The sequence below is a fragment of the Barbatula barbatula genome (assembly GCF_947034865.1).
Source record: "Barbatula barbatula genome assembly, chromosome: 16".
Lineage (NCBI taxonomy): Eukaryota > Metazoa > Chordata > Actinopteri > Cypriniformes > Nemacheilidae > Barbatula > Barbatula barbatula.
In genome coordinates, this window is record NC_136779.1 from 10,676,464 (window position 1) to 10,701,067 (window position 24,604).

General features: G+C 38.1%; 1 protein-coding gene across 2 annotated transcripts in view; it reads right to left on the bottom strand.

Moving 5' to 3' along the window:
* Positions 1–18,010, bottom strand: part of ca10a (carbonic anhydrase Xa) — a 144,775-nt gene extending 126,765 nt beyond the window's left edge. Inside the window, exons 1-3 of one of the 2 annotated variants that reach the window (XM_079477064.1) lie at positions 17,849–18,010; positions 17,028–17,380; positions 6,908–6,982 (exon numbers count right to left, since the gene is read on the bottom strand). In XM_079477064.1, coding sequence (XP_079333190.1) covers positions 6,908–6,982; positions 17,028–17,088 — 136 coding nt within the window. In that variant the 5' untranslated portion in view covers positions 17,089–17,380; positions 17,849–18,010. Of the gene's footprint in view, positions 1–6,907; positions 6,983–17,027; positions 17,457–17,848 lie in introns of those variants that run through there. The other variant, XM_079477063.1, reaches the window with a different exon arrangement.
* Positions 18,011–24,604: the final 6,594 nt, after the last annotated feature.

Below are 24,604 nucleotides of genomic sequence, written 5' to 3' on the forward strand. Positions count from 1 at the left end.
TATCTGCAAACTTCCTAATTGACATATTTTATATATATCCTTCATCATTACATCAAATGTGTGACTAATCTGTCATGAAATGCAATTCCGGAGACTCCAAAATAGGTCTTTTGCCTTGAAATGATTTTCCTCAAACTTTCTTTCTTCCATATCGCAGTTATATTTCCTTGACGGTCACGTCCACACAAACCGTCGCATCAGCTATACAATCTGTGTTGATCAGAACTGACTCAAACAGATTAATACGAGACTGTTCAGAGATTAGTGTGTAACTCGCAGAGGGAGGGAAAGACGTTTAACGCCATTTCCTCCATCTGCGACCCATTTCTGGCAATGCGCAAAATTTGTTTTGGCTGTCTTGAAAGTTGTGACAGTTGCTGATTTTACAGCAGCCATGTGAATGATATGAAACGCTACAGAGAATGCAACAAAGTGACCAGGAGAGACGGAATGTGCAAAGAATTTAAAATATACACAAATTAAATGGCATTTTAACATGCAGAGGTGAAATTAGTGTTCTGTCCCAGTGGTCACTTTCTCCATTTCAGACACAGCCCAATTTGTGCTCCAATAGACAATTCTTCTGTGTCCTTAATTACATTTCGACCAGGGGCTGTCAATCCTTAAACCGCTTGTAACTGCTAGACATGCAGGAACTACCTGCCTATTAGCATCCTTCATTGATTTAGTGTAACCACCACTTAAATTAATGCTTTAGGTGACTCTAGATACAGACATGTATATGTGTGCAATGAACTGCATCAGGGTGCACAGCCTTGTGTAACATGGCTGTCACTCAATGGCAAGACTGAATGAATTGAGAATTCTGTTTTGTCTTTCAGCTGCTACTCACTATATGGAAACGTGAACACATGAACTTCATCGCTAGTGGTGCTCTGAGAGTTTTCTTCAGAAAAAAAACTTGCAACAAAGACTAACTAAAACTCAAAGGTTTCTGTGCCATCCCGGCAAAATGGGGTGTTTTTTTCTCGTTTTGGCCCAGGTTTAGATGCACCCCACCCGGACAAGTCCGTATATACTGTACAAGACAGATCCGGCGCCAGCGGAGCTCTGAAGAGGGGGGACAGAAATACGAGAGGGCGATCATGTGATATATATAATCCCAGCTAGAAATGACATAAATTATATCCTAGGGTTGTTTAGTGATCAAACATGTCCCTAATACAAAAACAATTAAAGCTAGCAAGCAATTTGCAGATGACAAAGCACTGAATAATCTTACTACAAAAAAGATTATCACCTTTTTTCGGCCTCTTGCATCACAAACATTTCAGTCACACAAATTTCCTTAGAACATGTGATATGTAATTTGAAATACAGTACAACTATTTTTTTCTTTTGTTTTAAATCTTAGATATTTCCATGTTTTTGAGACCCCATTTCAGCAAAATAAATTTAGCACGCAGGGTCTGGGATCACTTTTTTTTCTTATAACGCAACAAAAAATATAATATTAAGATGGTTTTCACAGTGTCTGACTTACAAGTTCAACTGGATTAGTTTTTACTAGTTTTATCTAACCAGCCCTTTGCATTAGTAGAACTAAGAACAAGGCTTATTCACCATGCTTGGTTTAAAAGAAATGCTGGCAAAACTTGAATGTGCAGAAAATAGGTATAGGTAACACCATTACTGTACAATTCCACAAAAACAACATACCCGAGTCTGACATGAGATGGCTAGCACACATCCACGTTTCACCATTTCATTTGTTTCTGCAGCGATCCGTTTGCTTTTGTTTCTCTTTCGGCAGCCTGTAAAGAAATCTCAGATTCTTGCTTACTCCTTGTGTACAATCAATCACACTATAACTTTAGCATGGTTTAAATAGAGTACAGATAGTGTCAAGCGCTACTGCATTCAGTCTTTCTGCCACTCAGTGGGCGTGACTCCTGTGATGATCTCCGTGTGCGGTTACGTCACGTGGATACCCTTTAACGTAATGCCAACATATCCCATAACCCCAGTTGGGTTATTTTTAACCCAGTGTTTTTTAGAGTGTACTTAAATGGTTCGGGTCATACCTTAAAGGGAGAGGTTACTATGTGAACATAGGCAACCATAAATCTAACTGGACACCCATGACTGATGGTGTTCCACAGGGCACAATTCTTGCTTCGCTCCTCTTCAATTTGTATATGCTCCCACTTGGCCAAATAATGAAAAAGTACCAAATTGCCTACCACATCTATGCAGATGACACTCAGATCTACCTAGCCCTCTCACACAATGACTACAGGCCTATTTACTCTCTTTGCTAGTGCATTGATGAAATTAATAGCTGGATGTGTCAAAACTTCCTACAGTTAAAGTGGCCCTGCAACGGGGTTTCATGCATTCTGACTTATTTACAATTTTAAATGTGTTGTATTCTCATACTTGAAAAATGACAAGTTGGGCGTATGACGTAGTATTTCTGTGCTCGAAATACTCCCCCAGTCTTTGTACAGGTTTCAGAAAGTTTTTTTCGAACATGAAAAATCGCTACGTAACAACTTTTCTTAGTCCCTTTTTGGACAATTCTCCCCAAAAAAACAAGCATGCGGCACACCCACGTATCAACCAAGGAGAGCGGAAGGAGGAGCATGCGCACAAGTCACTTTTACTTGTGTGCAAGAGAGAGAGAGAGAGAACTACGTTTGCGAAGTTCAGCTGTGTTTGTCTGTTCACTCCATTTGGGTGATGAATGTTATATAAGCGGTGGATATAACGCTTGCTTTGGAGATCATTTTAAACTGATAGATGGATCTGCGTTCCCAGACCTAAACAATGCCGGACACAAACCACACACGGTAAGTGAAACTGTCTGTGTTTTGTTGGCAATGTGTGCGCACATGCTTTAGTTTCGCCGCTTCCACCTCCCCCATAGTTATGGCCGCTTTAAATAAAGACAAAACTGAAGTCATTGTATTTGGTAACAAAGATTAAACTAACAAGGTAAAACACATACCTTGACTTAAGACATAAAGGTAAGGTAAAAAATCTTAATTTTAGAGTCTGACCTTAGTTTCAGCATACATTTCAAAATAATAAGCAAATCAGTGTACTAATATCTCAGAAACATAGCCAGAATCAGATGTTTTGTCTCAAACCAAGATTTAGAGAAACTAGTTCATGCTTTCATCACCAGCAGGGTATTTACTGTAATGGACTCCTTACAGGGCTTACCAAAAAGACCATCAGACAGCTGCAGCTCATACAACACGCTGCTGCCAGGATTCTGACCAGAACCAAAAAATCTGAACATATCACTCCAATCCTCAGGTCCTTACACTGGTTACCAGTTACTTTTAGAATAAACTTCAAAGTATTATTAATTGTCTATAAATCACTCATGGTGATGGTCTAGGACCTAAATATATTTCAGATATGTTTATTGAATATAAACCAAACAGACTTCTCAGATCATTAGGAACAAGTCAGGTAGAGATAACAAGGGTTCTATCGAAACAAGGCGATTTAGCAATTACGCAATCCGTAGCTGGAATCTGCTTCCAGAAGACATCAGGTGTAGCTACTTTTACATCCAGACTAAAAACACACTTTTAAGCTGTGCATTTACAACCTGAGCACTGTGCTGGTTTACATCAACTGCACATCTATTTCTAATTTGTTTTTCTTTTGTTTTTATATAAACACTCACATTTTAAATCAATTTTATTGCTGTTTTATTGGTTCTTAAAATCTAAAGTTGTTTTTAAATCATTTGCATTTTAAAGAAATGTCTTAAATGTTTATATTGAAAACATATTTTCGGCCTACCTGAAAGTACTCATCCATACTCCCATTCAACACCTGTGATTGCATTTATTCTTTCAATCGAGCGATCATGTTTTGAAGATCTGACTCAATCTCTAATCTTCCTGGAACCAGGATTTCAAAGCTCCACTCTAGGGTAGACATTCTGGTGTTTTACACACTGTCACAGACCTCCAAATGATCCTTATCACTCGCTTACTCAACAAAACCAGGCTACTGTTGTGCAATATTAATAGCCATGTTAAGAACACAATCTAGAGTTTGACATGTTCCAGCTCATCAAGACAGTGGTGGTCAGGGGCAACATCCATTTCATCACCCTTTCCTGCATAGAACGGACAACCCTGCTGCAACATACAGTACAGGAACTACGGGGCTCTTAGATAACAGCCGCTTTGGATTTCAAGGCACAGAGTATTTAACAATCATCAAAATACAGCTGCCCCTTCCTCACCATGATGTCCTTCCCACACCTCTGGTGAATAAATAGGAACCAGATTGCCAATCCAACACCCCTCTCTGCAGCTCAAGATGGTGTGCATCTAAACCCAGCGTGGTATTGCACAGAATGTGACTCAGATATAGAGGCACAGGTTTAAACTGTTCCCTTGCTTTATCTCTTTAAAAATGCGTCTTTATGCTCTCCCTTGAGACCCTACCTATGCCGCCACTTCATAAAGAGGTTTATATAGTTTATAGACAGAGACTCTCAGAATATGATCATGACAAACCATATCATGTTTCGTAGCAATTAGTCATTGTGTTCATGAAATAATGCCTTTTACAACAAATTTCCAGCTGTATCAGGTTTGATGGAACGTTCTCCAGACTGCCAATTTACAGCTATTTCCATTGATGTTCGATATGATTATGATCAGGACTCATAGAAGGCCACTTCGGAACAGTCCAATGTTTTGTTCTTTTCCATTCTTGGGTGTTTTGGGTCCTTATCCTGTTGGATGACCCCTGACCTGTGACTGAGACAGGACTTTCTGACACTCGGCAGTACGTTTCGCTCCAGAATGACTTGATAGTCTTGAGATTTCATTTTGCCCTGCACAGATTCAAGGCACCCTGTGCCAGATGCAGTAAAGCAGCCCCAAAACATAACCGAGCCTCCTCCATGTTTCACTGTAGGTATGGTGTTCACTTCTTTGAAAGGTTGATTTTTTCATCTATGAAACACCGAGCTGATGTGACTTGGCAAAAAGCTCCAGTTTTGACTCATCTGTCCGGAAATTCTCCAAGAAGGATTGAGACTTGTCAATATGAATTTTAGCAAATTCCAGTCTGGCTTTTTTTAAATGTTTTTTGCTCAAAAAGCGACGTACCTTCACCTTAGAGTTCAGCTTGTATATGTTTGGCAGTTATCCTTGGTTCTTTTTCTACCATACGCACTATCCTTCTGTTTAAATTTTTAAGTCAATCAGAACCTATTTAACGTTTTGTTTAATTATAATTATAAGGTCACTAGGTGGCACAGCTCGACCGCCTTTTTTGTGTGTTGTCAGACTGTGCCCATATATCAACATGTAAAATTTGGTAAAGATAACTCATTTGGTTTAGAAGTCACAAGCATATACACTGCTTGTGTTAAAAAATAACACAAGCCAAACTTTTCCTGCCTTTTTCGGCCACTTACCATGTACATTTTGACATTTGGCCTGAAACACATAGTAAACCACAAAATGTTCTGTGTTTTTTTTATCTCGATCGGGGTTATGGTTGCAAAGTTATTCTTAATGGTTTTTGCCCTTAATCACACTACAGGCCAAACCTGGTATTTTTGGTATCATTTGACTCGGTAAGGACTGTCCCTAAATCTAAGAACATCTAAGAACAACTAAATCTAAGATTCCCACAAAAATGCGTCAATCGCAGACAAAGTAAATAGGCCTGTAAATATATATTCCTCACCACTGGGTAGCGCTGGTACCGAAACTTTACTGGCTCTCTCACGGCATGGTGCCCATGTTGCATTACTTTCTAGCTTTATATGCGCGATGATATTGAATGTCCACGCCAAAGGAAGTAGTCGTTTTTAGCAACTTGTTAGACACCGCCGTTATTAAGACACAATCAGGCTTTAAACAATCGCAAGTGGTTTATAATTAGGGTTTTTTATGTCATAGAATAAAACATGAAAATATTTAGAGGGTTTGTTTACCACAGACCTCATTTCAGGCGATTTACCAAAAACCCATTAAAAAACCCATAGACTTTGGATGCTTTGGACCGGAAGTCCTAAATTGCTAACTCGCTTCCGAATTTTGCATACAAAAATACGTCATCTCTGAGCCTCCCTAAAGGTGTCTAAGACCTAATTATTATGACAGTTACCTTCTGAAGCATGATTCACATATGTATCGCACCTTTGTTGCTCTGAAAAGCTGCTCCTGTAGAAGAGTTCTGGAGAACTCTTAATAACTGTGGTTCAGAATAAAGAAACCGGTGTTCCTCATTTTAATAAAAGCTTCCACTGCTGAACAAATGTAATACATTATGCATTATATTATGCAAAGAAATTCATTGTTATTTTGATTTCACTCAAGTTTACTCAATAAGTCACTCAAGTATAGTTTGTACTTTTAAAAATGTATTTCATAAGAAAATCTTAATACTTTCAATAGTACTGTATAGTATGGCAAGCGCATTTAATTTAAACAAGAATACAACCACCACAACAGCAAATGATTGCAAAAGAGTTATACATTATTCTAACCATGTTTATCTAAAAAAAAGAAAAAAGTAGACAGAAACAAACAAGCCTTTAGTAGCCGTTACATAACAACTAAAGTCATTTCTGAAGCTCCGTCCATTGAAGAGCTTAGAAAAACTAGTAGAATACTAATGTGGTTATAAGATAGGATATATATATATATATATATATATATATATACACTGTGTGTTAAGGCAGTGTAATTAAAATGGGTATGTAGTAATGCACTGGAAAACAAAATAAAGCAATTTTGATGTAGAGTATGACATTAGTGAGACTCATTCAATTAAGCATTATCCAAATATGATTAGTCTCTAACTATAACTAATAAATCCATGTGTAAGAGTAGACAGCTATACTGAAATGCAATGATTATGACACTAAGTAAAAAATATATAAAATGATTACCTGGAACAAAGCTCCCCTGAACAACTTCTTTGTAAGCCCACCATCCTTCGTGGATTTTTGGTGGATTTGGCTGAGCTGTGAGGATAGAAAAGGAAAATTGGTATGATTTACCTTAATTGTAAAAAAAACATATTATTTCAAAGGTTTAATTGAATTTGCCCATAATTTTGTTTTGTCTGGCATTCTGCATTCTACATTTTTGTTTGGCAAACATTGGATACGTGCACAAGAAACAAACCGAACTGAAATTAAAACATGAGGATGGAGACGCATTCTAGGTGGAGCAAGAAATCCAAGATTGAAGCTGGGACTGGAGTTTATAATTGAAGTGACCAAGCCGAGATCCTGCCGCGAAAGGAGGTCATGGCCTTAAATTACACAGCAAGGTTTTAGGATATTGCATTTTTACACCTAAACTTTCTTGTCCTTACTCTGCCACTGGAAAACATGACTACGGGGCCAGAGGTGGCAGGGCTGGCTTTTAATGGAACCGGAGGAGGGTGAATCCTTTCATCAAGGAGAAGAACTAGTGCAGGAGAGTAGTTCAATTTCACGAAAAGTGGGGGGTGGTAGCAGATGTGAAAATACTTTCTCCTCTGAGGGCTTCTACTGGTAAATCAAACACTACACTGAAGCTAATGATTTCAACGAAAACTACTTATCCAAATATAATGCTGTGGAAAGTCAAATTCAAGTTGGCTATGACCCCAAAACAGCTTGACTTAATAGCAGCTTTAATAGCAGCTTATGGAAGTTTGACGATGTTTTTATGTATTTCACTAGTTTTAATTTGCCATCTCAGTTTGAAACCAGAACATGTACATAACTATTATGAGCTTACAGCTGTAAATCAGGATGAAAACATTGATACATTTGATACATGTTGATTTATTTTCGACTGAAGGTCTACATCCAGACTCTCTCTCCAATCTCCTCTAGAAAATTTTAATTAGGATCTTGCTTATTCATTTTATTGGAAGTGAGAGTTACTGTGACATTTTAAATTTTTTGTACATTAAATGAGTTCCTTCAATGCGTTGAATCCACTTGTGCATGTCGTTGCCTCTCTTTCCAAAAACTTAGAATTCCAAATTCGCTCTCGTTCATGAAATAAAAAAAACTCTACTATTTAAATGATTTATACTGTTTTGTCAACATTATGGTTTTTATTGTTTAGACATTTTTTCAAAACCCATTGACAAATCTAAAGGGTGACTAATAATAATGATTTATTGTGAAAAATAAAAATATGGAGATACAAGGTTTCAGAAGGACAGCAGCGATACACAATTAACATATGAGAGTCGGCCCAATCCCACCATTCACCAGTCAGAAGGAAGAAACAAATCAAACATCATAAAAAACATAAAATAACATTTTTGTAGAGAAAAATGGCATGTTATTTTACACTAAACTTGTAAATTTGCAGTCTGTTTATGTAATCTGAGGTTTTTCTACTGTATTTCAAAAATATGTGAAAATTCTGTAAAAATACAGTTTTATAGCGCATTGTAAGAAGTACACATTAAATGGCAGCAAAATAATAAATTACTCATGGGAAGACATCTAACAGTCTATGCTGGTCGTTACATGGACAAAATTGTTTTGTGTCTTTCACTGTGACAGCCAAATGACTTTGTGACCCAATTTATCTCACTTTATCACAAGTGGGTCCTGACCCCCAGTTTGAAAACCCAAGTACTCGAAGACCATGATCAAATGGGCCACTGTAACAAATGGGGCCAGGAAAGCGCAGTCAACAGTAATGCCCAATATGAAGTCCATGAAAATTGCACAGAATTATTTTGAAAGCATATTAACATATATTTTCAAAAGGTTAGCACACAGTACATTTCAGATCTAAAGTAATATTGAAATGTATATAAAAAGAAAAGGTAGGTTATAAATAAATGTATATGGGAAAAGCATTCAAACATATTAAAACGCCCAAGCCTGGTTTCAGGTCAAACACCCTTGAAATTCTACAGATAAGGTACACGGTAAATACCATAGTACTTTTTCTAAATGTGCTACAGACTTTGAAATTGTAAAAATTTTCATATCTCATCACAAAATGATGAACTTTACTAATCCCCTCTCTTTCTCTCTCAGGTGGTCTGTCAGGATGTATCACCTAGCAGAAGTTAGTATGGAGCGAGAGGCAATAACAATTCATCAGCCATGTTCTCCTGAGGGACTCTGAAGTAATAATACAGGAGAGCTTTAGTGGAAGCTCCAGGACAAGCATCAGACGCTGCTGAACACTGCATCAAACCAGCTCTCTCACCTTCTCAGTGGGAAAAACAAAGCTCCCATCCCCGCAGCTGCTGTCATTAGCAGAGCCGAGTCTGGAGAAGACGACATAACTCCAATTGATCAATTCTGAAAGCATGAGACTCAAGCACCTCAGATTTTATGGGACAAGAACGCCTTACATGGAACATGCAAGAAAGCTTTTTCGGCCCATTGTGATCAAAACGATAGTTTTGATGAGTTTTATGTAAAAGTGTATATGAGTTTAAGCAAATATTGTTACACTCTGATCTTATGTGTGTCCTGTTTAATGTGTTGGCAGGCATGAAAAAGAGACATCAAACATTTTATTATGATAGATGTTTGGGAAAAGCAGCTAACTTCTATTCTATGTTCCAAACAGTTTGACTGTGATCCGGTAACATCCATAAAGAGAAAGAAAAAAGGGTGAGCGCAATAAATATAATGCTGTTAATTCAACTGCAATTGTTAACTATTTTACGAGGTGGCTAATTTGTATGAATTCATACAATCTCATTTGCACATTGTAATATGATTTGCTTTCGCACCAGTGATGTTAGGTCAAGGGGTGGGGTTAAGGAAGGGGCTTCAGTATGACGTTTTTCTAATAATCGTTTTTGCACGACTCTTATTGAACGAATTGATAGGAATTAGGCACCTTGTGAAATAGTTACACATTCAGACTGGTTCACTTCATGCCGTTTTATTGGAAACTGGATGATGAGCAATTCAATTTTATCGTTATGGATGACAAATCCATTAGGCGTATAGCGGAGGGATACCACCCTTTATAATTTAAGGGCCCTATGGTCAATGAAGACAAAGCAGGTTTACAATAATGATACTCTCTAACTGCTTGTACTACTCACAACTGGAAGGTGGGCTAAATACAATGAAAAAAGTAGACAATGGCCTCACGCTCTGCAAGACAATAATCAACAGATGGAGTCGGGACTGCCTGCAAGGGACAGCATCAACTTAAATCCAAGAGGGATTTAAACTTTATGGTTTAATGGGATTCATATGATTGGTTTAACAATATCATTCCGATGATTGAATGCTGCTGGCATTGCCTTTTCAGCATTTTACAAATGATGCCGCTTACCAGCAGCTGACACGCTCATGCATTATTCAGAGTCGAGTAATCAAATGAATATATGAGGGCTGTTGCAGCTCTAAGGTAACAAACCTATTGAATGTCTGCAGAGTAAGTGTCAATAGATCAAAAAGTAATTAACACTAATTTTCTGATCCCCGTTCCCGACGGGGTGACCCCACTTCTTGGAAGATTTTCAAAGAGGCGCTGAGCAACAGTTTCACGTAAACATAAAAGGCGTACAGAGACAAATCTGTCCACATCTACTAGTACTATACCGAGAAGAGATAAATGTACAGTAACATTCTTCATCCACAGGGTACTTTGGCATCTCGGGGGTGCAAACGAAATGTGTGTGTGTGAGGATGAGAAGCAATGTTCTTTATTAACAGCATCTTTCTTGCATGAGGGACATGTAAATGTGTATATTAAAGATCTCTTATTCGCGTAAAGTTGCAGAAGAAACCTGTAAAACCGTAAACTGTAAAAGGTGGGACATGCAATTGTGCCCCTGATAAACATGAATTCTGGGCACAGGGTTTGCTTTTTCCCAGCATTAGTTTGCATTAGTAACCACTACAATGAACAGGAAATTAAGAAAAAGGACCAGCCAAATAGAGACATCCAAATCATAAAACACAATTCATTAAGAATTATAAATGGTACCATTATTAAAAGGCAACACACTGTAAAAATGCCCCTGAGTTTTAATTACAGTTGTATTTTCCTACGGTATAACTCTCATTTTATTGTCTCTTGACTTCACTGGCTATAAAATGGATATACAGTATGATATTCCATACAGCAGATTGTAAGCAACTGTTATCCATTCCAGTGCACATATTTAATCTTTAGTGTGCCTTTTTACTTTTTGGTAAAAACTTTTTTACATTGATTTTGTTGCATGAAACATTTTTTTAACTTGATTTTAACACTGTCCACTCTATCTCAGCAAGGGTAATTTCAGGTTTTATGTTAAGACTCTGACCTTTTTTCTGCTTTTTCTGAAAGGTAAATTCTAGTCTTTTAATTGCTGACATGTACATTTTTACATAATTGAATTAATAAAAAAAATTCTACTATTCCTTCAAAGTTGCAGTAAAAGGGATAATAAGGGATAGTTTAGCCAAAAATGTTTATTCTGTTATCATTAACTTTTCAAACCTATACGTCCTTTCAAACCTAAAAATCTTTCTTCTGAGATATTTTGTAGACTGTTAGTAACCGAACAACAGCGGCATTAATTGACTTGCATTTGTTTACTGTTTATAGAAGTGATGGGTACCGCTGTTGTTCGGTGTGGTGAGCAGGGTGGGACGAGAGCCTTGGGGGTTAAGGCGCCAGGCCGGTCACGTGAGTAATAACCAGTATCAGTAGTGCGTGCACCGGTCTCGCATCTCTCACGGAGGAGCTCCGGAAGCATAAGAGAGGACCAGGCCTGGAGTTTATGTTGTGTTTTATTGTTTTCTTTTTGTTATATTAAAAGTTGTTTTACGTTTGCCGGTTCCCGCCTCCTTCCTTCCTTTTATTGAACCTTGTTACATTCGGTTACAAATATTCTTTAAAATATCTTCTTTTGTGTTCTGAAGAAAAACGTCATAAGGGTTTGAAATAACAAATGTTTCAGAATTTTCATTTTTAAGTGGACTAAGTCTTCATTTACAAAGAACCTTGTGTATGCAGGTAACTCTACAGAAAAGGATGCAACGGCACACATTTGAGCCTTGTTCACTCCAAACAGCGTTCCAGATGTGATAAACAACCTACACTTAGCACTTCCAGAAGTCCCAGAGAAACTAGGTGATGCCGTAAATAAACACATCGGAAACTAATTGTCAGAGGCGGCCATTAGTATTCATCATGGCACTGGAGCAGTCCTGGGGCTCATCCATGCACGGTGAAACGAGTAAGAGGCACAAATGCCGCCCATAAATGAAACTTGACCTTGCCAACAGCTGTGCTTACTGACTTATGAGATAATTGTCTTTCACCCAGCCTGTTTGTGGCACCACATTATGGATCCAGCTGCACCAGTATAATGTTTCGGGGCTCGTCCCCTGTGGACTCTCTCAATCAAGCCCAAGCATCTCGAAGCGTTTATCAATATAAAAAGGCCATGCAACATGCTGTATGTGTAATCATCCTTGTTATGTTTCACCAATCCTCTGAGCTTCTGAACAGACCTTGTTCTTCATTGCCTTGGGATCGTATTTTTACAAGTAACACAAAGACTAGGGTTTTGGATTCACAGGGAATGCTGCATGTGAAAAGTAGCTTTGGATAATAACGTCTGTCAAACCCATGAACACAAATATAAACGTATTTAATAATGCTGTATTTGTTATGGTAAAATAATTCTCTCTTTCAAAGACAACAACTGCAATATAAGTGAAGTGCTTCTTTGTATTGGCACTAAATCGTCGACAGCTGCTGCGGGTGGCTCGTGCTGACTCGACTTTGCAGACTACCAGTTCGCTATGAGCACATCATGATAGTTTGTTGATCGGCTCGCATATGTCGTCACCAGAGCATGCACACCTTCACACATTATCATTGTTAGACTTAATAAAATCATCATCTTTTAAACTTGTATAAAATCCTTACCATTACACGTCAAATTATAATATAAAGCTTACAAATATGTTGTGCAACATTTCGTGCAGTTCTAAATTTACCAGCAATAACATTACATCTGTTAGGGCTGTTAAATGGAATGTAGTACAAAGCCAGTGTAATGGGTAAATGCTTCGGACCAGCAAAAAGCTAATGATCTGAATCCTCTGTGGTTAAATACTGGTTTAGATTTAATATTGGAGGGTTTTTTCATGGCCTTGCTATGACCCCAGCACCACAATCTTATTAAAGTTATTAATTCCACTGTATATATAAAATATATAACAGATGGTATGAAAATGCTATTTCATACAAGCAAACAATTGCCTTGAGCAGCAAACAAAAAAATGGTAGTAATAAAAATGTGGAGAATTTAGATCCCTCGAGAAATGGACTGCTTGCATCAAGGCAAAACAGGCTGAATTTGAGAATATGTGAAGCTTTAGAACCAGATTTAACATTATCTGTTTCAACAGAACAATCAATTGCAATGATTTCACTTAGGGACAGGCATACACTTTTATAAAATGGAACACAAAAATGTATTATGCTTTCAGAGGACAATATTACGAGCAATTGCCATAATACATAAACGCTTTTGAACTGTGACATAAGCCCCTCATCCCAGAAAGGAAACGGATAAGCGACAGTCACATCAGGATGCTGACAATCTTGCAACTCGTTGGATTCTCGTCTCTCTCTCTCTCTCTCTCTCATCTTATTTTAGTCTACATGCACAGATGCACACTCACACACAGACACATCTGCATGGGATTATCAGATTAGTAGGCTGAGACAGTGCTGCCCAGTGTGGGCGGGCAGGATCACCCCGCCAGTGTAAGCCTCTGTACTACAGATATCAGTGCTCTCTCATGCGCTTAATGTTCTGGCCTTCGGTAGCAGCACCAGCCGGGCATTAAAATACCCTTTCTCTGTCACATCGCTGCAGCGTGGCTTCCCTTGCAGATGGAATGTAGATCGCTGTCAGGCTGCAGCGAGCGTCGCTTGTTGAGCTGAGAGTGGCCAGGTGCGCCGTGTGGTTGATGTGCCAGAGGGCACCTGAGAGCTAGTGCAAACATGTCAGGGTGTCTCGCCACTGTGGGTTTGCAGCAAAAGATTCATGACCAGCACGTTGCATGTGATAGTCGGCATTGTTAGTTACAACTATCCATCATGGAGAACTTAAAACTAAAAGGGCTGCCACACCTTCTTATTTGACTCAGACGTTTTGTGGGGCATTTGAAGCTTCAAGCATGTTACACTGTAGCTTTACTTGTGTGTGTGTGGTTTTTATGATTCAGATTTCACACATAGGGTAATTCACTCAGGATTCAGGTTCTGCAGGAGTAATTTTATGGAAGCATGACATTAGAAACATTATGTATATCAAAACTTTAATCGGAAACATTAACTCATATTTCCATTTTTTTCCATAAGGCCAAAAGGAAAAGATGCATATTTAATAAAATATTCCATTTCCAGTCGTGCATGCATAATACATGGTGTCTCACAGCTTCTCAACAAGTTAAAAACATATGAATTCCATTTATATGAACATCTCTTCCGTCAACACCTGACGGATACTGACTCGTATTTCTTTTCTACTCTTTTAAACATACTTTGTATACTGTGGTAGGCTTTATGAGACCAGTTTTCACTGCACTTCACTGCTTTTTGATCCATGTTGTTCCAATTGTTTACCTCATTTGTGAGTCACTTTGGATAAAACGTCTGCTAAATGACTAAATGTAAGAGCTGAACAGTTTAAGAATTCAGGATGTATAAGTATACATGGTTAAACACAAAACAAACTAAATAAAGTGGGAGAACAGCTAAATGAACATGTTTTCTAGTTACCTGGACGGATGCATTCCTTCATGTCATGTTCAAGGCATCTGCTACATTTCAATTGAGTTTTTCAGTCCCATTCAAACAGACCTGAAAAATGTAATCAAGTCTGTTTATCACCTGTGGCACAAGGTTTTTGCCCACCAAACTGATTGAATAAGCCTTTGGCAAGTAATTTGACACAACAACAGCATGTCCTTGCAGTTCTAAGGCAGCAGTCTATGGGGTTAATGAAGAGAGAGAGCTATTTTCCTACAAGTTGCGCACTAAAATAGTTTAAAATAACTTTTTGGTCTTAAACTTATTGGTTATTAAGATTTGCATACAGGATATGTATCCTGTATGCAAGGATACATTTTTCATTTCCACAAGTGTGTTGAAAACCTGATAACCCAAGATGATCATTGCTTAAAATCCAAGATATACAAGTGGTCTCTTCTGGACCCTTTTGTGTGTTTATATTTGGATATTGACATGAAATTTTTTGGGATTGTGGCTCGTGTGGAAATCATTCAGTATGGCATCAAGCAAACGTTAACTGCCATAACTAAACAAATGCACATGCTTTGCAAATGTCAGTTAAAATCTATGATGTTCCAGGAAGCCCAGAATCCGAAAAGCTGAGGAAGGTGTTACTTTTACGGTCCAATTGAGGGGACAAAATTAAACCTTCTATCTTCTGGAACATAGAATGTTGTCCTGGCAAACAAACCACTGAAATTCCATTAAATGAAAAGCTTTGTTGAAACCGACTAGAGACACAAAGAGGTAAAAATGTGTTTAAATAGCAAAAGACTATTTCCCATCTGTCATAAAGCAATACAACTGCTGACAACACACACATCATCAAGAAAACTGCTGGGGAAAATGTTAAAAATACACAAGGGGCCTTAGCCAATTTTCTACTGCCATATCTCTCCAAATAGCAATGCAGTGCTTGAAAATTACAATGGTGATGCATCTTGTATGGTTTAGCAACAACAGGAAATAGCTTAAGAGGAAGAGCAATAGTGTCCTTTGAGAAAAAAATACATCACACAAACGTCATCAGATTGAAGAGCCCTAACAATAAGTATTCACAATGCACAACATATTATACCCCAATATAGATTTACAAGTTGTACTAAATATAGGAAATCATTCTTTTAAGATTAGTATTTGTTATTTTGATCAGAAATGAGAAAGAACACAAAAAATCTGAATTCTCTGCAAGCATTTTTAATGAACACCAGTAAAGCCCATTCATCACTTGTACATGCTAAATTCTTCAGTGTCCTTTTATAATATTATTTATAAAAAATAAATAAATAAGCATAAGTGTAAACAGTCAGACTTCTCAATTCCAGTCTTTTCATGTACAGTACATGTTCACCATGACACCAAAAGCTCTCCGAGACTATAAACACTGATCAAGGACGTCAGCGCTGCCTATCCCACGCGTCAAGACGAATGCGATGCGCGCTGCGTTGCCATCATGTCCAGTCTCGCGTGGGCGATGCTGTTGGACGCGCTTCACAAACCTTTCAGGAAGACGCGTGAAAGTTGAACGAAAGAATAGCGCACTTGGTTTGTTTAGTCAGTTTATAATAATCCTTAATCTTATTTGGACGTATTCTGTCAGCCTTCAGCCTACTGAATAAGTTATATTGACGCAGCTCTCATTTTAATGTCTTAAATGACAATCTATAATTGATTTTATTTCAGCTCCGTATTAGCATGACTATGATAAAAACGGGCAACAGTGACCGCAAGAGACGTCCAGTTAAGGATGTGCGCTTTAAATCCGATTTCTATCACCAAGCTTTCATTCGAGTGCGCAGGAACGACTCTCAAATCATTGTTTTAAATTACCACGGTGAAAACTCCGTGTCCGTGACTCTATTTATTGTTTTATTCAATCTACGCATAATCCAAATGAGTTGGTATTTAATGGCACGACAAAAATACAACAGCCGCGCGTATAAAAGTAGCCTGCACCGTATTGCTCCGTATATAGGATAAGTAGTATTAATAACACTTTACATATTAAAATACATCCATATTCATTTCATGTTCGACATCATATGACACGGGATGCATTTTGAAAAAGTATGTTACACTTGAATGAGGTATTCATTGAATTTTGCGCATCCCCACAGTTTTATTTCACACGACAATATCAATTTGAACGTCGATGATTGGGACATTTCACTTATATTACACGGTTTACACTGTTTTAACTTTTAGCACGGTCTATCAGGAATATCAAAACACATCCATCATTGTAAGTGAATCCTATCAAAATCTTACCTGATGTACAAACGATGAGATTGGCTTGAAGAATAATAAATATTTCCCAGATTATATCCATGCTTCGTATTCATTCCAAGTCCATCGCGTTTAGAAAACGGGGATCAGTTGCAGATAAGTCCACCCAGTCTCTTCCCCACTGTACACCTTCCACGAGACGCTCTCCAAATCACGCACATAGCACATTACGCCACATTTCAAACAGGCTAAAATCCAGAGCAGGACTATCTTCAGAATTAAAGGGGGTCTGATATCCTCACTTTAGGAAATGTTTCGTTGCGTCCCACGAGCCTCCATAAAACGACTTCTTTGAATCGCGACTCTTACGCCACGGACATCTCTGATATCTAACCCTGTAAAAAGAGAGTGTAGAACTGTGAATGAGATCGGACGCGTCCTCGTACCGGGAAAGGTCGGAGCTCTGCGAGCGTAACAGTTTTACTCAGCCTGGTTTTAACAGGCAAATCACAGGAGCGAGCGCGTAGGGGGGCGTGCTTCACTCGTTCACGGCGTGCCAATACATTTAACAGCTCGCACAAGTCTTGACTTAAATGTCATGATTTATCTGCCTGCATTCGTCGTGTAGTCACATTAGTGAGAATGTAAACATCACTGAAAATGTAAATAGACGTGTAAACAAAGATTCTGATTTGTTTAAAACACCGGCGGGGTGTTTGTGTCTCTTGGGACAAAGATTTAAAGCAGGACAGAATGTCTTACAAACAACTTTGAATTCGCTTACAAACAACGAGGCGGAAGCAAAAATGTCAGTAAACAATTCTGAAGTAAAATGGTGATGGGGTGGTTTGCTTTGCTCCTACCTGTTACTTTAAACTGCTCAAAATCCTTAAGAAACTAAAAACCTGTGAAAATTCCGGTGCTTTATGAAAGAAAGAATTCTTGAGATTTCTTCTGGCCCGCAAGGTTACGCACGTACATCAGCCTCCTCTGAGCCGCGGGTGCGTGGAGCACAAACCAAATGCGCACTCCCGCGAATAACTGCGTGGTCACGTTACCTAGGCACAGGTGGATGGAGCGTCGGTGCCCACCACAGAGAGCAAAGGATGGGCGGATCAACAGAAGAGAGGCGGATTGTAGAGTGACACGGTTGAGCGATTAAACGTCATCGCTTATGTAAAAATCACAGTTATGATCGATATTAGGCACACGTGATAATATGGTGTATAATGAAGGCATAAATTAAAATATTTTAAGTACTGAGTAGTTTCTCATAAGGTTATTTATTTATTTATTCAACGTTTCCTTCAATACGTGACCTAACATTTGTCTGAAATTCAAAAATTATAAATGGTTTTCTGAATGGAATGCAGGGCATCTGAAGATCATGCAAATGAAAGTTGATACTCACAAATATTTAAATCTAGCTTTCACAAAGCCTGCACTGTTTAATAAAATCAGACTCTCGGGTAAGTCACACATTTTCCCTTTTCTCAAGGGCAATCACTTAAATGCCAGGGATGCCAAAACGAGCAGTGCGATGTAGACTGTTGTCTGTGTCTGGACATATGAAATATTTTCTTTAACAGCAACATATAAATCAACTACAAAAGGTAAAACATAAAAGACATATACTTTTATGGATTCCTTAATATTATTTCCTCATACACATTAAATTGATTAGAACAATTATAAGAAGGATAGCAACCGTTGTATTTTTGTTACAGTGTGTATGCATATGTGTGTACAGGTTTCTACGTCTCCATTCTGTACAAATCTATACAATGTTTCCTCTATGACGATTAAAGTTTTGCGTTGTGGGAACTGGTCAGTGGTTACCAAGATTCCAATTTATTATTAAACACTAAAAGAATGCTTATTTGAAAATACAAAATGATTCTGTGAGAGTTGTGAGCATTTTGAGAAACGGATAGAATATCATGAAATACGTAACAGGTTCATGCCACCATTTAAAGTTCAACAGCTGTTTGGCTGCAGGGGTTTACGGAGGTTATGATCCTATTGTGCCGGTATCTCCCCGCACTGCAGGCCAGGCCAGGCAGCAGCCCTGATCGATCGAAAGTCGACCTTAATTCTCCCATCACCATCAACGGCTCTAAACACACCACAGAGCCTCATGTTGGGAGGCTGAACCAAAGCTGGGACACATTAGCCCTGCAAATGGAAAGCGACATGCACAAGCAAGTTTAATTCACTAAGGGTTCAGAAACCAACCCTGGCTTTTAACACAGATCAGTGTTGTGAAGTGTTGCAGGTATTGCCAATCAGCATGGGATCAATGCTGTACCAGTTCAATTGACTGCGATAATGCAAATGGAAGACACTAATTATGATCGTGCCGTTTGTTAATGGACAAATCAAAACACATTTGGACTGCCAAATGATTTGATTTCTACCTCAGCCTTTCTGATGCAAATGGTCGTTGCATGCCAGCTGAAGGACATAGGTGTATACGAAGGCCAGCCAATGCACACAATCAACTCTTATTCATTATGGGTACGCCCAAATCCGTGGGGCTCTGGACAAAATTAGAGATTGGGTCCAAGCCCTCATACATACAATGGACCACTCTCGTATCAAAGGCCAGAAACAACATATTTGTACATTTTCCATTTTTATGGTTAACACAGCTTGCATGTGTGATGAATTAACTCATTAGGTGACTCAGACAGATCCTTATCATTTTCATATAACCTGATGCCAATCACAATGATATATATGGGTATGTAAACAGCTGCTTGCTATTCTTCTGGCACTCCTTCTCCAAACCATGTGCTCTTTTAGTTTTACGTACTCGTGTCAGGGGAACAAGCGAACCCGCGAAACACAATTAGCTTTTTGTGTTTATTTAAAGTTACCGTAAGTCTCCCAGACGACTCCATCATGTTCCATTTGGTTTAATATTTTCCAGCAAAAGCCAAGGCCTTGTGTGTCACTCACTCTTAGCTTCGCATCTCCCATACTACTGACAATAAGGGGATGTATTTGCATTCATTTGACCATGCCTATTTGCTGGAGAGGAAGTTATAAACAAGATCTACGTGACTGGAATAGAAATCGAAAATATAGTGCACTGTAACGTTTTGTTATGCTTTCAATAATAAAAGTGCAGGTTGAATTTGTCGGGACACCTCTCTTGGGTTGACAGGTATTAAGAATTAAATTATATAATGAAAGTAATTTTTTCTCCTCCGAGGAGAAAGTGGGAAAATTAATCTCAAGGTACAACAAGTTTATATTCTCTGTTGCACTCCTCGACCTCATTTACTGGGAAGAAGCTTTACTGTTGGCGAAATTATATACTTTTCCTCACAAACCTTTAAACACACTGCATTATAGGTCTTAAAAGTGACCACCAGACTGTTTGCCCTCTCTGTTGTAGCTGTGTTTGTATCTCTCAATAAATGAAGACTCTTCGTTCTTTCAATCAACAAATTGCAATGTGTTTAAAAATACCCCTAGTGGCCCAAATACCCATCAGATTAACAGCGCTAATGGGAATTGTTTCATCCACACAAATGGCTCATTTGTTTTATGTGCTTTTTGTTTTAGAGCTAGTTGATGCTAACCAGAGGTAAAGCATGTGGTACTCAATTATACGGCTGGCTGATGTTCAGATGTTGATGATGTTCTTAATCGCATCTATGGTTAAAGCTGTTTGCTTTTGATTAAACCTCCACCACCCAATCCTCACAAAACCATGCACTGCTTGATTTATTAATGATCTCGCTATGAATAAATTAAAACTTAAAATATATCCCATCACATACCACTTAATGTTTTAAATTATATTATTCACATTTACATTTCATTTACATTTAGTCGTTTAGCAGAAGCTTTTATCCAAAAGCGATTTACAGAGAGTTCAGGGAGCAATAAGCGATATGTCACACATGAATAATACAATAGGTGCTAATACAAAGTTACTAGTTTCAACAAAAGCTAGACCACTACCTGTTGAGAGAAAGAAAGAGAGTTTGTTTTTTCTCATTTGTCTGTCAAGTATTCACAGAAGAGAAGGGTTTTAAGTAGTTTTTTGAATGTTGTGAAAGATGTGGATGACCGGACTGAGTGAGGATATATATTTTGATGCTGTGCCCTTAAGAAACACCCTCTTCATGACGTGAAATGAGAATCAGCATGCACAGCAGCTTACTGTCGTGTCCAGTGCAGTTTTAAATAATTTATTCAAGCTTTACATTATGACAGCCTTTTTGATTTGCTAGTGTCTCGAGTCAGACTTAAATGATAAGGGACAAATAAAGCTCAACCTCTCATTTCAAACAATGGGTTCCTTCCAACACAATCTCACAGGAATTTGTAACTATTTCATGAGGCGGCTATTTCCTGTAAGTTTGTATGATATCATTAATGCGTTTTAGTATGATTTGCTTTCACGCCATTGATGCTAGGTTTAGGGGTGGGGTTTATAGGGGATGGGATTCACTATTTTTGTACGATTCACATTGAAACAAATTGAAACAACCCGTAAAGAAGTTACGAATTCCTGTGGGATCATGTTGGTTCCTTCACACCATCTTGAACTGAGGATTGAACACTTTAGTAGTTAAATCTTCCACTGTAGCTTTAAAGTCGTTCTAAAGGCATCACTAAAGTTTACATTTGAAAAGTAGCGTGATAATCTTTACGTTTGAAAGTTACAACAGTTTCAATATACAGTATTTTGGAGTTCACATCTGGAATTTACAGTATAGAGCTTGTGTTTTCCTTGTACATTTAATGTCCAGTGTGTGAAATCTAGCGGCATCTACCGGTGAGGTTACCAAATGCAACCAACGGCTCCCTCCCCCTCCCTTTCAAAGCACTACCATGGCTATTACAGGACAAAGATGCCATCACGTTTTCTTCTCTTTGCCGATAACGTATTTACAAAACACGCTCTGTAGAGCAGTTTGTCCGTTTTGGTCTACTGTAGAACCAATATGGTGAATTTCATTCAAGAGGACAGTGTATGTAGATAGAAATAGCTCATTCTAAGGTGAAAAAAACATAACGCTTCATTATGTAAGGTCTATTTACATCTCTGAAGACATAATTATGTATACTATATTTAGTTTCTGTTAGGGATGCACCGAAATTAGAATTATTGGCTGAAGCCAAATAAAATGAAACACTTGGTTCCATGCCAAATACCAAACACCGAACATGTTTTTTCGCATTAACTGAATTTTTGCTTTTATACTTTGTCTTACTGTTCATGCATTAAAATTAAATTGAGCAAAACTAGATAATTGAGCCCTCCCTTCTTGAATAGCCTATATTAGGCTTAGACATGTTTGCTGCATTTAAAAAGCATGTGCGTCATCTCTCATGTTCATTTTACTTTAATATAATATAATTTCGGTTGCCAAACATTCAGTGGATCCCTTAATTTCTGTCAATAGATCCTTCATAATATCACACATTGCACCTTTAAGAAAATCCACTCATGATACAATATGACTCCTGAGTTTCACAAAACAAAGGTTTCAGTAGGTCTGTTGTCTTATGGAAACTGAAAGGTATTAATTCAAATCTGAGTGGGATTTTGATTCACCAACATTAAAATCACTCATCTAAAAGCTTGGCACTTACATGCTATCGCTAAGAGACCTATGGGCACCATGGAAACAGTGTGCAATTTTCTTGCACGAATAAGTTACTTAACTCTATTGGGCTCCCAATGCTCATGGCTTTTTAGAGAAATACAACACCTACCAACAAAAATGCGCTTCACCCACACACCATTTGGTCTCGGAAAACAAGAAGCACAATAGTCTATGTATCATTTCTCCATTAAAATGTGATGTACATCAGTCCACATTATTTATGTTTCCTTGGCACTCTCAGTAACACACACCAACACAAACTGCTTCAGTAGCCCGTGTCACTATGCAATAACACTTTCCCATAAGCATTTTATTTTGAACTGTTTATGATTTCAGACCATAAGTTAAATAACAAAACTTCTGAGGAAAAGCAGTATTTTCCAATTGATCAATAGAGAAAAGACTCACTGAAGCCTTCATTTGGGGATATGTGGCCCTGATAGTTAGAGTAGTGTTAAGCCGGGACACCTGTCATAATGCTAAACATTTTGACTAATTAAACAATAAATGCAGATTATCTTCCTCTGCAGTGAACACATTGGCCCGGAGGGGATTAGTGTTAACTACTGAACATGCACCAAATATTGAGCACTGAATCAAAAACCGCAAAGTCATAAACAGTTATTAAAAGAACTGATGTCTAAAACGGATCTAAATGTTGTTTACAGTTTAGTTTACTGTAACTATATAAAGATGATATGAATGATTTTATGGTTCTTTAAAAATCTTGATTCCAATGAGCCAACTGCAGGGATCTGCTGTCAAACATTTTTATTTTAATATTAAAATATATATTCTACACTCTGCTACTTTTATGCATTTCTTATCACATAGTAGTGTATAGTTTCAAAAAACACCTCAAAACATACCTGTTCCGCATTTATATGACTAACCAATAACTGTGTGTCTTCTTCTCTACTTTACTCCAGCTTAAATCCTCCTAGGAGCATTGCCTTGTGAACTAACGGTGCTGTTTAGTGTGTTGACAAAATGTTAATATGCTCTCCTACTTGTAAGTCGCTTTGGATAAAAGCGTCTGCCAAATAATAAATGTAAACCCGGAACCTCATCATGGTTTGCTATAAAAAGAATACTACTGTAAAGTTAAAACAACTTTCATATGCTATGCTGCTTATGTGTGCAACACATATCAACAAGCGCTACTCTAGATGAGGGACGTCCTATCAGAAGGATGTTAATATTTTAGACCTCTCAGAGTGTGTGGTGAGTGAGTGAGTAGTCAATTTAGCAGATGCTTTTATCCTAAGTGACATAATGAACATGTAAGTCCCGCTGGAAGAACCTTGGGTTAAGTGCCTTGCTTACAGGCACAGTAATGAAAGCTCAAATGATGCTTCGAACCAGCAACCTTCTGGTAACTAACAACTAAGTTCTCATTTTCTGGCAGCGGGACAATGACGCATTTCATGCATTTTTATTTTCTAAATAAAAAAATCGTAGTATGATCTAATTTATTGTAGTTGATTGGTCAAAATCAGAGTAACATTGTCTTATCAACAGATCTAGAGAGCTGTAATCGTGAGACTATTAGTTTTATCACAACAAGCCTTTTAACTGAAATCTTGTTCTGCTTCTGATAATTATCTCAATGCTAGCACTCCGCCCGACGCTCTTTTCTTTTTCCATTTCATCGACTAACATTTCAGCTCAGCCTTTCTGCCAGAAAAGCTTATGAAGCACGTCTGCTTGAAAAGCCTTGTGGCAGGTCTATTTGTATTGATTAAAGCTGGCACAATCTGGGCTTCAGTACTAGGTGAAGGCTGCCTAATGTAGCCTTTTAGTCCGTGGTAGTGTCAAAAATAACAGGGAGACTGATAATGTTAGATTGATACTTCCTCTCATCTCTGCATTAGCTCCCTCTCTCCGTAGATGCTGTTAGGGTGCAGTCCACACATCTACAAAACATTTGTATCAGCACTACATTGATCCGGCCAGAGTCGGCATTCGAGGTAATACGACTATGACGAT